General features: G+C 48.1%; 1 protein-coding gene across 4 annotated transcripts; it reads left to right on the top strand.

The window, feature by feature from the left end:
• The first annotated feature begins 259 nt into the window (after positions 1–259).
• On the top strand, positions 260–10,711 carry FAM151B (family with sequence similarity 151 member B). Of its 4 annotated transcripts, XM_053932898.1 has the most exons (6): positions 260–879; positions 1,220–1,345; positions 2,280–2,436; positions 4,914–5,122; positions 6,919–7,054; positions 8,681–10,711. In XM_053932898.1, the coding sequence occupies exons 1-6, from the start codon at positions 861–863 to the stop codon at positions 8,832–8,834; spliced, it is 801 nt and encodes a 266-aa protein (XP_053788873.1). In that variant the 5' UTR covers positions 260–860; the 3' UTR covers positions 8,835–10,711. The 4 variants fall into 4 exon arrangements, with proteins under 4 accessions (XP_053788873.1, XP_053788875.1, XP_053788876.1 ...); XM_053932900.1 differs by lacking the exon at positions 260–879 and having other exon boundaries at positions 1,260–1,345; positions 1,994–2,436; XM_053932901.1 differs by lacking the exons at positions 260–879; positions 1,220–1,345 and adding an exon at positions 1,364–1,674.
• The last annotated feature ends 468 nt before the right edge of the window (positions 10,712–11,179 follow it).

Here is an 11,179-nt window from a genome sequence, read left to right as displayed (position 1 = left end):
AAAGACAGATTTGGAATGGTGGGTGCGTCCTGTCTGCGCAGCTTTCTGGGACTCCTGATGTTGCCCCAAAAACAGGATTCATTCCTCAGTGTGCCCCAAGGCTGGAGCAGCTGGAGCTGCCCGGGCTGCTCCAGCTCACCCCCTGCCCTCTCCCTGCCATTACTGACACTCCTTACAGCAGGGCAGAGCTGGCAGCTCCCACCAGTGACCGAGCTGCCACGCAGGCTGGCCGGCCCCGGCCGGGCTCTGCACCTGCCCAGGTTCAGCACCTGGGCTCTGTCCCACCTGCAGGGCTGGGGTCAGCCGCAGCACACGCGGGCCCTGAGCACTTACACAGGTCTGCAAGGCACGCACGGATGGACGCCAACGTCCTGATTTCACGCAGAACCACAGAATTAATCAAGTTGGAAAAGCCCTCCCAGCCCATCCAGTCCAGCCTGTGCCCCATCCCCAGCCCAGAGCTCCGAGTGCCACCTCCAGGAATTCCTGGGACACCCCCAGGGACGGGCACTCCAACCCTCCCTGGGCACTTCCAATCCCTGACCTCCTTTCCATGGGGAAATTCCTGCTGCTGCCCACCCTGAGCCTGCCGTGGCCCAGCTGAGGGCTGTGTCCTCTCGATGTGACTGCCTCCCGTCCCACAGCGTCCGGAGCTCGGGGGCGGCCGTGACCGCGGGCTGCAGCCGCTGCCTGTCCCACGGCTCAGGCCTTTCCTGCCCGTGAGGCTTCAAAGGACACAGAGACAGACCACCCGCTACTGGGGATCCTTCTGACACATTCTCCATACCCGCGGGGAAGGAAGGCGGAGAAGGCGGCGGGAGCCAGCCCCCGGCGGGGCGGGCCCGGCCCGGGGCCGGGCCATGGCGAGCGGGGCGCGGGGTGAGCGCCGGGGCCGGGCTGGGACTATCGGGGCCGAGCCGGGGCCGGGCTGGGACTATCGGGGCAGGGCTGGGGCCGGGGCTGGGCCGGGGCTGTCAGGGCTGGGCCGGGGCTGGGCCGGGGCCGAGCCGGGGCCGGGCCGGGGCTGTCAGGGCTGGGCTGGGACCGTCAGGGCTGTCAGGGCCGGGCTGGGACGGGGCCGGGGCTGTCGGGGCTGGGCTGGGACTGTCAGGGCCGGGCCGGGGGTGTCAGGGCTGGGATGGGGCCGGGCCGAGGGTGTCAGGGCCGGGCCGGGCCGGGGCTGAGGGATCCCCGCCGTTTCGCCGCCGTGTCCCCGCAGGAGCCTGGAGCGAGTGGCCCGTGGATCGCTTGCTGCGCAGCGGGCGCATCGCGGCCAGGGACGGGGCCGCCGTGCGCTGGTTCCACGCCGCCAACAGCAGGGCCCGGGCGGCGGAGGCCGCGCGAAGTGAGTGCGGCACTGGCCCCTTCCTCTTCCCCCTTCTCCTCCTCCTCCTCTTCCCCTCCCTCCTCCAGGATCCCCACGGCTGTTAAATCCCTCCAGGGACGGGCACTCCAACCCTCCCTGGGCAGTTCCAATCCCTGACCCCTTTCCATGGGGAAATTCCTGCTGTTCCCCACCCTGAGCCTGCCCTGGCCCAGCCTGAGGCCGTTCCCTCTCCTCCTGTCCCTGTTCCCTGGGATAAGATCCCAAATCCCCTCCGTGTGTCCTCTCCTGTCAGGGAGTTCTGCAGAGCCAGAAGGGCCCTGGTGCACCAGCCTGGGCGGTAGTGAATTGTATGTAAATTTATGTGAATATTTGACAAACACATATTTGTGTAAATGTATATATGATGTCCTTTATCTTGAGTACCATCAGTATCTCTTTCCTTCGTATTTCAGTCTTCACTGTGTGTACTGGGCTCTCTGCAAAGCTGGCAGCACTGCCCAGGTTCATTACATAAAGCTGTTTTCAAGAGCCTGAGCACTCCTGAGACCCCTCTTTGCCTGTCCGTGTGTGTGAGCTAACATTTTCCTTGTCAGTTTTGGCAATGAGTCAAGGGGAATGCTCAGTCTCTGCCAGTATTAAATCCTGTGCTCATCTTTCCTCTCTCAGGAGCCCTATTTTCAGAGGAAAAGACCTGGAATTTAACAACAGTGGATTCACGTGTTATTTCCGTGAAGGAAAAAACCTCACGTGGTTGCTTGGCCAAGTGCACCCTCAAACATCAACTCTCACTTGGTTGCAGGCTTGCAAAGAGTTTAGTGACTGGAACCCCCCCAAAAATGGCATCTTTTGTGTCACAGACAGCAGTTCCTGCTCCGGGCTGGTGTGGGCAGACTTGCCGGGTGATTGTTGCCCTGAAGCACTGAAAGCTGAGGTGTGATTTCTCAATCCCCAGGCGATGTGCACATGGTGGAGGTGGATGTTGTCCTTCGGGGAGGGGACGGGGAGCCCATCCTGGCCCACCCCCCGGACACTGACAGCGACATCACCCTGCAGGAGTGGCTGGCACAGGTGGTCAGCACCGATAAAGGCATCAAGCTGGATTTTAAGAGGTATCTCAGCAGAAAGATTGTTGCGTTGTTTGCATTCTTACCTGTTACAGTTCTGCAGGGGATTGTCAACCAGGTTCCTCCTTGTCGTGCAGTTTAGCGTGATGCACTCAGAAGCATAATCCATGTGGAAACATAGCCCATAATTCTCAAAGCGTGGCAAGAATAAAACCTTTAAAAGTGTTTTGAACTGCAGCTGATGATTTTTTTTACTCAGTGAATTAGGTGCTCTGAGCAGAACTTTCCCATCGGGAAGGTGCAATGTTGGTGCCTCTCTGGAGGGCTCCTTTCTCTGGCCTTACTAAGTAAATGTTCAGAGGTTCATTCACAGTTTGAGCCAGTAGCTATTTCATTTCTCCAGTGGCAAACACACCTGAACACCCCATGAGATTTGCTTTGAGAGAGTTTGAAATGAGCTGATTTCCAGACCTTCAGCTCCTGACTCTTGCTTTGTCTGAATTTCCATGTGCTCAGTCTGTTTTGGCAGCAAATTACAGAGAGCTTCATCAGTGCTTAAGTACTCTATAGAAATGCAGAAACCCCCCCCCACGAGATAGTTGTAAAATGTGATTTATGCCTGTGGTTCTGTGTTCCACAGTCACAATTTTCATGTGAAAGTTCATGAAAGCAAAAAACATGGGCAGGCTAAATCCTGCCCACAGGATCTGTGTGTGTCCTTCTGGGCAGAGAAGGGAGAAAAGAGCAGTAGGCACTTCTTTGGGCTTATTTCTTGTGAGTTGTTGTGAAGTTTTCCCTCCATTTTAATTATTGTTTAAATTAATTTAAAACTACCTACCTTTCTTTTTTTTTTCCACAAGGAGTTTATAGCCAAGTGGAGTGATTCAAGAAAACTTTCAAAAGTACATGGCATTATAAAAGTATCTTTATATAAAAATATTTAAAAGTACCTCACGCCGTGCAGATAGAGTCAAATAAGTGATAACAGAATTTGATGTTCCTTTGCATAATATTTAATTATATGCCATTGCTGAAGTTTTGGAGATTATTTCAATGGTGATTTAAAAATGTACTTTTTATATCTCTGCTCTGTCAGCCTGATTGACCAAATAATTACATTTCCTGCTGGCTTTGGCTACTGAAATTAATGTATTCTACAAAAGGTCTTCAGTGTCCCGCTTCAGAAATGCCAAAGTCATTTCACAGGAAGTCAGCAGTAAGTCTGAATTTTCTAAATGCTGTGCAACAAAAATAGTGCTCTCTGGGGTTTGTGTTTCTTTGGGGTTGGATTTTTTTTTGTTGTTGTTGCTGTCTTGCTTTGGTTTTTCCATTTTTTTTTTCCCCTGCTGCCACTTTGCTTTGTGCTTTTTTCTCACTGCATTGCCTGACACTTTGCAGTACACGGGGAGGCATTCCTCTGGCCCCGACAGTCCCTTGCATACGTGAGGATATAAAGTGTTCTGGCCCCAGGCTGTGTCAGAAATGCTGCAGCCCACACCTTAACGCCAGCCATCACTGGCTTTTCTCCTAGAGAGCTTGAGCTCATCTCCAGTGAGTGGAATTCCTGCCTCTGTGCACCCTTCCCAACAGCACAAAAGACAAAATGCACAAAGTGACTTTACAGAGGAAACAAGAGAAGCAGCTCAGGGGACTAAGTTGTTGGCTTTAGAATTAACCTACTTCCAAAACTCTGACCTTTTAAATTCCTCGATGTTACGCAGTGCATTAATTAATGTGCTGTGACAGAAAGAAGATTTTCTTGGTGTTCATTTCTTTTCCTCACTGTTCCCCATCTCCTTTCCTTCCCCAGTGCTTCGAAGGTTTTGGTAGGCTAGAGGCAGGAAAAAGCTAGTTGTGCCTTTCCTTTTGCCTGGACAGGACAGTAGGAATATGTGACCATAGATTTTGTTAAATGCTCACGGGGTGTCTGCACTGCTTCCTCAAGTGATGCCAGCTGATATTTAACAATTTAATAATTAGCTGTCAGATGATCATTGCACAGGCAGGCTTCTGTGTGCTGCCACACTTAGGAACTGTGGGACAAACCACAACCAGGCATTAAATGTGCAAGTGGGTGCCTTTTCTCTCTTTTAGTTGCCTTACATTGGTCTGCGTTGGGCTTTTTATTCTCCTAGTACGGGTGCATCACCTTGCACGGATCTGAAGGTAGCTTTGAGTCTGGATCTCACATAGTGATGAAATCTTTGCTACTTTGAGCGTGGCTGAGGTGGGGAGAGATGGTTTCACTCTTGGACTGAACTTACAGCATTTGTGGCTTTCGGGTCTGATGAAACACAAGGGTTGGAGACTGCAGTGGCTTCCTTTGTTAAAACCCTTCTCAGGCCTGAGATGAAGAGGTGACAAGGCCGGGGGTCGTGAGGTGAGGCCAGGAATTGCTGGGAGCAGGGGGTGGGAGTCTGGGGGTTTTACTCCTGCAGGGGCAGTCAGCGGCCTGGCACGGAGGCTGCGGTGACGCTGCGGTGACGCTGCCGGCCCTGACCCTGCCCTGTGTCCTGGCACAGCCTGGCCGCCGTGGGACCCTCCCTGGAGCTGCTGGGGCAGGTGGGGCAGCCCCTGGACAGACCCGTGTGGCTGAACGGGGACATCCTGCCTGGGCCCTGCGGGGGCTGCGCGCCGCTGGACGCCCGCGCCTTCCTGGGCGCTGTCACCTCCTCCTGCCCCGATGCCACCCTGTCCCTGGGCTGGACCACGGGCTGCCACCGAGGGCAAGGTAAGGGCAGGGCTCCTTTGTCTCCAGTGCTGTTGGCTGGGAATTACATGATTGTGGAACCCTGTCCTGTGCTGGGGTGTTGGACAGAGCGCTGTGCAGAATCAGCGCGGCTGGGTGAAAATCGCATCTTTTTGTTCCTAGAATAAGCTGGTTTGTGCTTCCACTCCTTCTCACCTGCTGGGCACTTCTGAGGGACAAACTCCTTAGCCTCTGTTTCAGGGAGGGCTGTCCCTGAATCCTGGGAGCACTGATTTGGTGGTCGGAACCCTGGCATGCGTCCTGAGGAAAAACAGAGCAGCTGAAAACGTGAAACTTTATCTCTGATTTTTTTGATCACTGAAATCAAAACCTGGGTCAGCCTTATCCCTAACATTTCATTTCTCTTGGATACTTGAATTTTTGCAGTAAACTTTCCAGTTTTCATTATTATAGGATCTTTTTCACAGGCTTCCTCTTGAAATTCTCATTATGACAAGCAGAGTCCCCTCCAGTATTGTCTGGGGCCACCATGGCAGGATTATACACTATTTCCATTGCTACTTACTCATTAGCAAGATGTAGTATTTTGTTACACGATATACTGAAGTGTTATTAAAATGTTCAGTGCTTTTTAGCAGGTATTTTCAGTGCAGGAAAAAATTGCTGGAAAATGCATTAGAAGTACTGGGTGACCTGTGAAAATAAATTTCATTTTATTTCCATTCTAAATTTCAGTTTATGGGAATACTAAGTGAGGTTCTACTATAAAACTTAAAAAAACCAGCTCATTTGAGTGATTTCACCTAGAAGTTGCCACTTGCCCCAGAAAACTTTTTTAATAGTTAGTGTGTTTTTACTCTTTCTAGTCACTACATTCCATCTGAGTAATTGAGGAAAAAGTTATTAACTGTTATAGGATTTTCATAGCCTGTAGGAAAAAAGAACAGGTAAATATAATTTGCAGTAGCTCCAGTCCTTATAAAAATCACAGCAAAGACATTTTCAGTATTTTAGATTTCTTGATTGTAGCATTTTTAGGCACAGAATGGTTTTGTCCATGTGTGTTTGATTTGCGTATAGCTTCATTCCTAGTGGATTAATTTAACTTTTTGTCCTAATTTTTTCTGAATGTTTTTATTTTTAAAGTGTCCCTGACAATGTTAAACTAGGCCACATTGAAGTCAGTGGCAGCAGAGTTTTTTAGAGAAAGAGCAAAGATACATTAAAAATGCCACATTCTGTAGCTATATGTAAAGTAATTACACATGTATTTAAAGTAGGGGAGATAAAGGATTTCATAGTAAGTTAATTTTCCATGTTGATACTGCATTTATGGCATTTTTATTCTGGGACATTTGTTGCTGAGAGCCACGCAGCAGTTTCAGGGTGGAATTGCAAGGCTCTCAGAAATGCTGGAGGTGCAGATTTGATGTCTCCAATGGGACTCGGTGCTGTGTCTGTCCCCAAATCTCTCTGAGCTCTCTGTGCCCTGTGTGTCCCCAAATCTTTGAGCTCTCAGTGCCCTGTGTGTCCCCAAATCTCTCTGAGCTCTCTGTGCCCTGTGTGTCCCCAAATCTTTGAGCTCTCAGTGCCCTGTGTGTCCCCAAATCTCTCTGAGCTCTCTGTGCCCTGTGTGTCCCCAAATCTTTGAGCTCTCAGTGCCCTGTGTGTCCCCAAGGCTCTCTGAGCTCTGTGTGCCCTGTGTGTCCCCAAATCTCTCTGAGCTCTCTGTGCCCTGTGTGTCCCCAAATCTTTGAGCTCTCAGTGCCCTGTGTGTCCCCAAATCTTTGAGCTCTCAGTGCCCTGTGTGTCCCCAGGCTACGAGTGGCCCGTGGTGCAGGACATGTGGCAGCTGTGCCACCCGCTGTCCCAGCCGGTGACGTTCGCGGTCAGGGCTGCGCTGGTGCCCGGCTCCATCCCGCAGCTGCAGTGGCTGCTCCAGCAGAGCCACAGGTCAGTGCTGCTCCCACGGCGTCCCAGAGCTCCAGGGCCAGCAGAGCCAGGCCAGTGCCAGCCCCTCGGCCCTCGCCGGGCCTGGCCAGTGCTTGTGTCACACACAGCTGGGGCGTGTGCCGCGCCCACCCCAGTGGCACTGGAGAAATGGGAATTCTTCTTCTCTCAGAGCTTCGCTGCCCGCAGGCCTCAAAGCGTTTCAGTCCTCAGACAGAAGTGGTCACTATTAATTCCTGTAAAGTAGCTAAATTCCTGAAGCTTCTTTTTCATTACCTACTATGAGGACTTTTAAATGGTGTGTAGGTGTGTAACCCAGTTCTGCTGCACACATCTCCTGGATGAATAGAGTTAAATAGACCAAGTAGTTTGATGTTGCAACTGGGAATTCATCCAACCGAAAGACTTCGTATTGGATTCACTATGTATATTTTTGGTTGCAATGTCTCCTGAAAAATGTCAAAGATGATTTTAACATTGGAAGTCAGGTGTTTCCCTCAAAGCTAATTAATTTTGCTGAGCCACTTGGAACATGTTCAGTGTTCTTCATACAGCAACTTACATTTTCCTTTAGAAATTGTTCTTACCAACCCCTAACCATTTAATTATAAAAATTCTTCACGTGTAATAGAATGAGAATAAAACCAGTTTACCACATATTGCCATTTACTCATCTTTTTCAACTGCTCTGCCTACCCAGAGTTTAATAAAAGTGTTCCAATAAAGGTCAAAGCCCAAGACAGAAAACTTAAGAGAGTCTCTTGAAAATTTTCTAATTATTCAGAAACAACAGGGTGGACAAATAAAGTGCTGATATTCTTTTTTAAGGTGAAGACTGAAGACAGAAATTAGAATTAAGCTGTTAAAACTGGGAAATTGATTTTAAAATATTACTGCACTAAGAATGTATCTTATGAATTGTGCCAGTCTCAAATATCACTGGTTACAAACATTATTCACACTGAAATATTAGAATTTTCTATTTTATCTCCTCATAAAACTCAGGGACGTTTTTCAGTGGCATGATTAGAAGATAGAAATTCTTGAGCCAGTTTTGCTCACATATAACTGAATTCTCATTTATCCATTTTTAAAATTAATAGAGTTTTATTAAACAAAGGGGAACAACTAAGTGTATGTCATGTGGAGGATGTGGAAGTAATGCTTTAACTGAATAATGCTTCAGGGAATTTCAGTGTTTTTTGAGAAGTTCTGTGCAATTAATGAGAATTGGGTTAGGTAGCATCTCTACACATGACTGATGTGACAAAGCACAGAGTTCAACAATCACTTGCATCTGGGATTGCATCATATTTCCTGTCTTGAGGCTCATTTTGTGACAAATGATTCATTTATCAAACCTTAAATGCTCAGTCTGGTAAATTTCTTTGCTGGACGTTTACCTGAGGTTTTTTTATTTAACTCCCTCTGAGGTTTGGCAGAACAATCCCAGATAAATTGGTCTGGGGGTGCAGTTGTTTGTATTTAATTAGATTTGTAAGGTTAGGATGCTATAATCCTGAGTATTTTTAGGAGTGTCTTAGTGCAATGTCTTTCTGCTTTACATGCTTCATATTAACATACTCTTTTTCTCTGTTTTGTTTGTTTTCTCCCTTTTTCTGGACATAGATACAGCCTCACTGTTTGGACAGGAAAAGAAGATGTGTATTCCGTAGAAGACTTGCTTCTCATCCGAGAAAATTTTGATAAAAGTAGGGTTTATTATGACATTTTTGAGCCACAAAATTCTGAATTCAAAAAAGCCATTGGGATAGAACGGTAAATGCAGAGCAGGCAATGCCTGACCCTATAGTGCTTTTCATTGTAAACCCCTTCAAATGTGAGGATTTTGTTACTCAAAGAAATGCACTTTCCTTGCCAGAAGGACCGTGTTGAGCACGCCTGTGGTTACTGCAGGAGGTTTTGTTTGGCACTGTGTAGAGAGGCCTCTCAAACAGAAATGTAGTGCCTTCCTCATTGTCCCCTGCTCGCAGCGTGGGACCCGTGGTGCCACTCTCCAGGAGGGGACAGTGGCTGCTTGGACTGCGCTGGCACTGCCAGCTGCTCTGCCCGTGGTCACCCTGCCCGTGGTCACCCTGCCCGTGGTCACCGTGTCCCTGGTCACTGTGTCCGTGGTCACCCTGCCCGTGGTCACTCTGCCCGTGGTCAGTGTGTCCAGGCAGTGCCGGAGCCGTGCCGTGGCCGGTGAGCAGCCCTGGCTGGTGCCACGAGCTGGGCTCAGTGTGGCCACAGTGACAGTGTTGTCCTCAGCAGGCCTGTCCCCAGCAGGGCTGTCCCCACACCTGGCTGTCCCCACACCTGGCTGTCCCCACACCTGGCTGTCCCCACCCTGGGCTGTCCCAGACCCGCAGGGCCGTTCCCCCATGGCTCCCTCGGGCCCGGTGGGTGCAGCCCTGCAGCTCTCAGAATTCTCCACAGTGGGAGTTTTCCTGAGATAGAAGCTAAATCCCTGCTAACCACCTGCAGGAAGAGCCTGACCTGGTTCGTTGAAACCATTTATTCCTCTTTTGCTGCTGCAGTTCCCCAAAATTCACAGACTGAGACACCGGCCCTGCGGGATTGGCTTCTGCCAAACACCAGAAATTATACCAGAAAAACCAAAGGTTTCTTCCACAATCACAGAGGACACTTTAGCTTCTGAATAAAAGCTAATGCCCTGAGAAGCATTACTTTATCAGCTTCTTGTCCTCCTTTTCCCGTTCCTCTCACTTGGTCCCTGTGGGAATTAACTCATCTGTTAACCTAACAGATACTGTACACAACATTTTACAGGCTGTTAGTACTAAAGTAAATTACAGTTATTTTTGGTTCCACCATGGCATTGGTACAGCTGTGACAGAAAAGTTAGTTACATTTCTTAATCCTAAATCTTGAATTATGCTGATTTCACATTAAAATTCAAGACTCCATTTTGTTACCTACAACTCCTTCAAGAGATTTATGTAATAGCTGTTTTTTGTTATTGAGGGGTAGAGCTTTTTTTGTTTTGGGCATCTACTAAGGTGTGCTTGGCTAAAATTAGGAGCACATTTTTCCACATAAGGAAGAAAACTACTGGATTATATTTGGGATAGCTAAACAGAGTACTTGATTTAATTTAATCACTCACAAAGTGAGTGGCAGTAACCACTCAAGGGTCAGGCTTGGCTATGTGATTTCTGCAGTGAGTTTGGAGAAGCTATTAATTTTTCACTTGTGGTTTGTTGCTGGCAGTTGCATTCATTTGTATGATTTAATCTCTCAGTGGGACCACACACTCTTTGGGACCACAGGGACACATTTTTCTGCTGTTTAGAAATCTTCCCACTGACCAGTTCCCACCCGAAGTACTGGGATTTATTAAAACTCGTTAAACTATTAAGTAAAAAACGTCAGCAATTGCCAGCAGTATTTTTAAGGAAGAAGTATATCTGAGCAATATCTGTGGATGTCAGTAACAGATAATCAGATAAAATTAAAGAAGACATCATCTGGATTACCAGGAAATGACTGTGCGGTGAATTTGATTATTCTCTATGGGTTATTCTGTATATATGAATTTCTGTAAGTAATTTTACCTGTGTATCTTTGCTAGTCCCCTGTGAAGTTGTTTATGTCAGTCTAGTCTGACTTGCACATAAATAAATTAATTTGATTTTGTTTCTCTGTGTTTATTCAAATGCTCTCCTAAAATAAAATGTGTTGCTGTGGGCCTGGCAGTGAGACATGAATGTGGTTTTAAAATATACAGGTCAGGTTTATATTTTAAAATCAACACGTTTTTGAGAGAAGGCAGGCTGTAATTCACTCTGTCTGTGAAACTTGCATGGAAGTGTTAAAAATTGCTGATGCTTTTGGGGAAAAAATACAGGAATTTACTGCAGTTCCTCAGCATGCCTCTGTGTCTGGGTGTCAGGAACTTGGGAATAAATAGCCCCGTGTACATTGCTAGAAAATATCTCTGGTGCTCAGCATAAGATCCCAGCATCATTTTTAAATAGCTGGACATAATTTTTGGGACAAAACCCCTGGATTAACACGAGCTTTGCAGCTGCCTGCGTCATGAGTCCAGGAAGTGCCTGGCTCAGGTAACAGGCGCTGCTGAGAAACAGGAATTTTGCATATTTA

Source organism: Vidua chalybeata, chromosome Z, assembly GCF_026979565.1.
Source record: "Vidua chalybeata isolate OUT-0048 chromosome Z, bVidCha1 merged haplotype, whole genome shotgun sequence".
In the NCBI taxonomy this organism is placed as follows: Eukaryota; Metazoa; Chordata; class Aves; order Passeriformes; family Viduidae; genus Vidua; species Vidua chalybeata.
The sequence above is the reverse complement of the archived record's forward strand: the minus strand, read 5'-3'. Positions and strand labels throughout refer to the sequence as shown.